Source organism: Indicator indicator, chromosome 7 (genome assembly GCF_027791375.1).
Source record: "Indicator indicator isolate 239-I01 chromosome 7, UM_Iind_1.1, whole genome shotgun sequence".
Classification (NCBI taxonomy): Eukaryota; Metazoa; Chordata; class Aves; order Piciformes; family Indicatoridae; genus Indicator; species Indicator indicator.
This window is the reverse complement of record NC_072016.1, coordinates 15,156,333-15,158,083: the sequence shown is the minus strand read 5'-3', so window position 1 is coordinate 15,158,083 and position 1,751 is coordinate 15,156,333. Positions and strand designations below refer to the sequence as shown.

Genomic DNA, 1,751 nt, shown 5'->3' with positions numbered 1-1,751 from the left:
ACACACACACTCTCACACATGCAGTTACTGCAGCTTGCTAAGATACCAGTGACTTCCATACTTCCTCAAAAGTCTCTCTTCCATGGACTTAGAGTCTACAGCAGAAGGAAAACAGCACATACTTAAGATATACACATCCTATTTCTATCATAGGTGGCATATGCATGAGGTTTATCTTGGTATTTCTTTCTTTTCAAGGATAAATTTTGGCTAAGAACTTGTAACATAGTTTATAGCAAGTCCCACAGACTAGTGAATTTGGATTTGTTCAGACAGTCAACAAAACTTGCTAGGTGGTTTCATCGCATAGCATGTGAACCAGAAAATTAACAATGTTCTGCTTCCTCGCTAGTACTGATCACCAATATGGTGAGGAATTTTCAATCCGACCCAAACTCTGCCACTGGGGAAAGAGACCACTGGACAGCCTCGGACTGCCTAGGTGATCAGGCTCTCTCTCTTGTCCTCTCTTTGAAGTCTGAAGATCTACACATTCTTTCTTGGCAAACGGTATCTGAACACCATCAGGCTTCCACTCCGCATGGAGAACCTTGTAATTCTGACCCTCATTATTGTCCCAGAAAGTATGTTCTCCACTTTGGTAAGAAATGCAAAACTCTATTTTCTCTTCAGAGGAAATGGCAGGAGGCAAGTCAATAGCAAATGAGAAGGTATCATTTTCAGAATCGCTATAAACATTGTTCATGTAGATACAGTCGACATCCGTGTAGGTCTTCCATGTATCAAAGGTAATTCGAACCTGAACCTTTTTTTCGAACCTCACGTTTTTCACTTTGACAGTGCCAGATAGCGCCTTCTCTTGCAGGGTGCAGTTCTCCAAGCAGACCAAGTTCTTCTGCAGGCGATTCCTGAAGTCTAGGTAGTCAGCTGAGGGCTGAGGAAAATCCAGAATCAAGTTTTTTTCCTCATGTAGCTTTAGGCCTGATGTTATATCTTCAAGGCCTAAGAGGTCAAACTGAAGATCCCACCCAGGGTGCTCCTGGATCTCAGAGAAAGTGTGTATTGCTGTCAGGGCCAGCCCCTTTGAGTCTGCAAACACAACTCGCTTCTTGGCTCGGGCTGCTGAGTGGCTCCAGTCACTCTTTTGAGCTTCAGAGTCACTTTTCACGTGAAGACACGGTCTGAGAGGTTTGAATCTGTTCACAAAGTTTTTTCTTTTACAGTCCTCAAGGGGGCTGAGAAAACTCTTCAGTGGTGGAGAATGGGCTAAGCAAATTCTCACAGCCATATCCACAGGCATGATAGAGCTTGGCAAGGGTCTTGGGTCCAAGACCTGTATCATTCTGAAAAAAGCAGAAAGACAGGATATTATTTTTTGTTGCACTGGGTAAGAATCTTCTTAAGAATGCATACTTGCTTCACCCACTATCGTAATTATTCATGGCCTCATCCTTGCATGGCTTTAAATAACGCAACCTAAATTAACAGGTCAAGCTAAGGAACTAGGGTGAGAATATTCAGTCATTTCTTAAAGTTTCAATTCAAATGTGGTCTCATTTGCTTTTTCCAAATCTCTGATAAACAGATTTTAGTGACAGCTAATTAAAAACATTTCCTTGAAAATACATAAAGGAATGTTCCACTAACCAGTAAAACAGAGGAAGATACAATGGAAGTGCTCATATACTTCAGCTTCCCTTTAGAGACTCTGAGCCGGGTCCTAAAGTTCCAACAAGCTGGATCAGCTGCTTCATTTCTGAGCAGAGACAGAACTATATTTAAGCAAGTCA

The 1,751-nt window shown here is 42.0% G+C and overlaps 1 protein-coding gene across 1 annotated transcript; it reads right to left on the bottom strand.

Annotated features, from left to right (window-relative positions):
* Positions 1-358: 358 nt before the first annotated feature.
* On the bottom strand, positions 359-1,303 carry PPP1R3C (protein phosphatase 1 regulatory subunit 3C). Its single transcript, XM_054382493.1, has one exon. It carries the CDS (start codon positions 1,301-1,303, stop codon positions 359-361), a length of 945 nt encoding a protein of 314 aa, XP_054238468.1.
* Between the last annotated feature and the right edge of the window lie 448 nt (positions 1,304-1,751).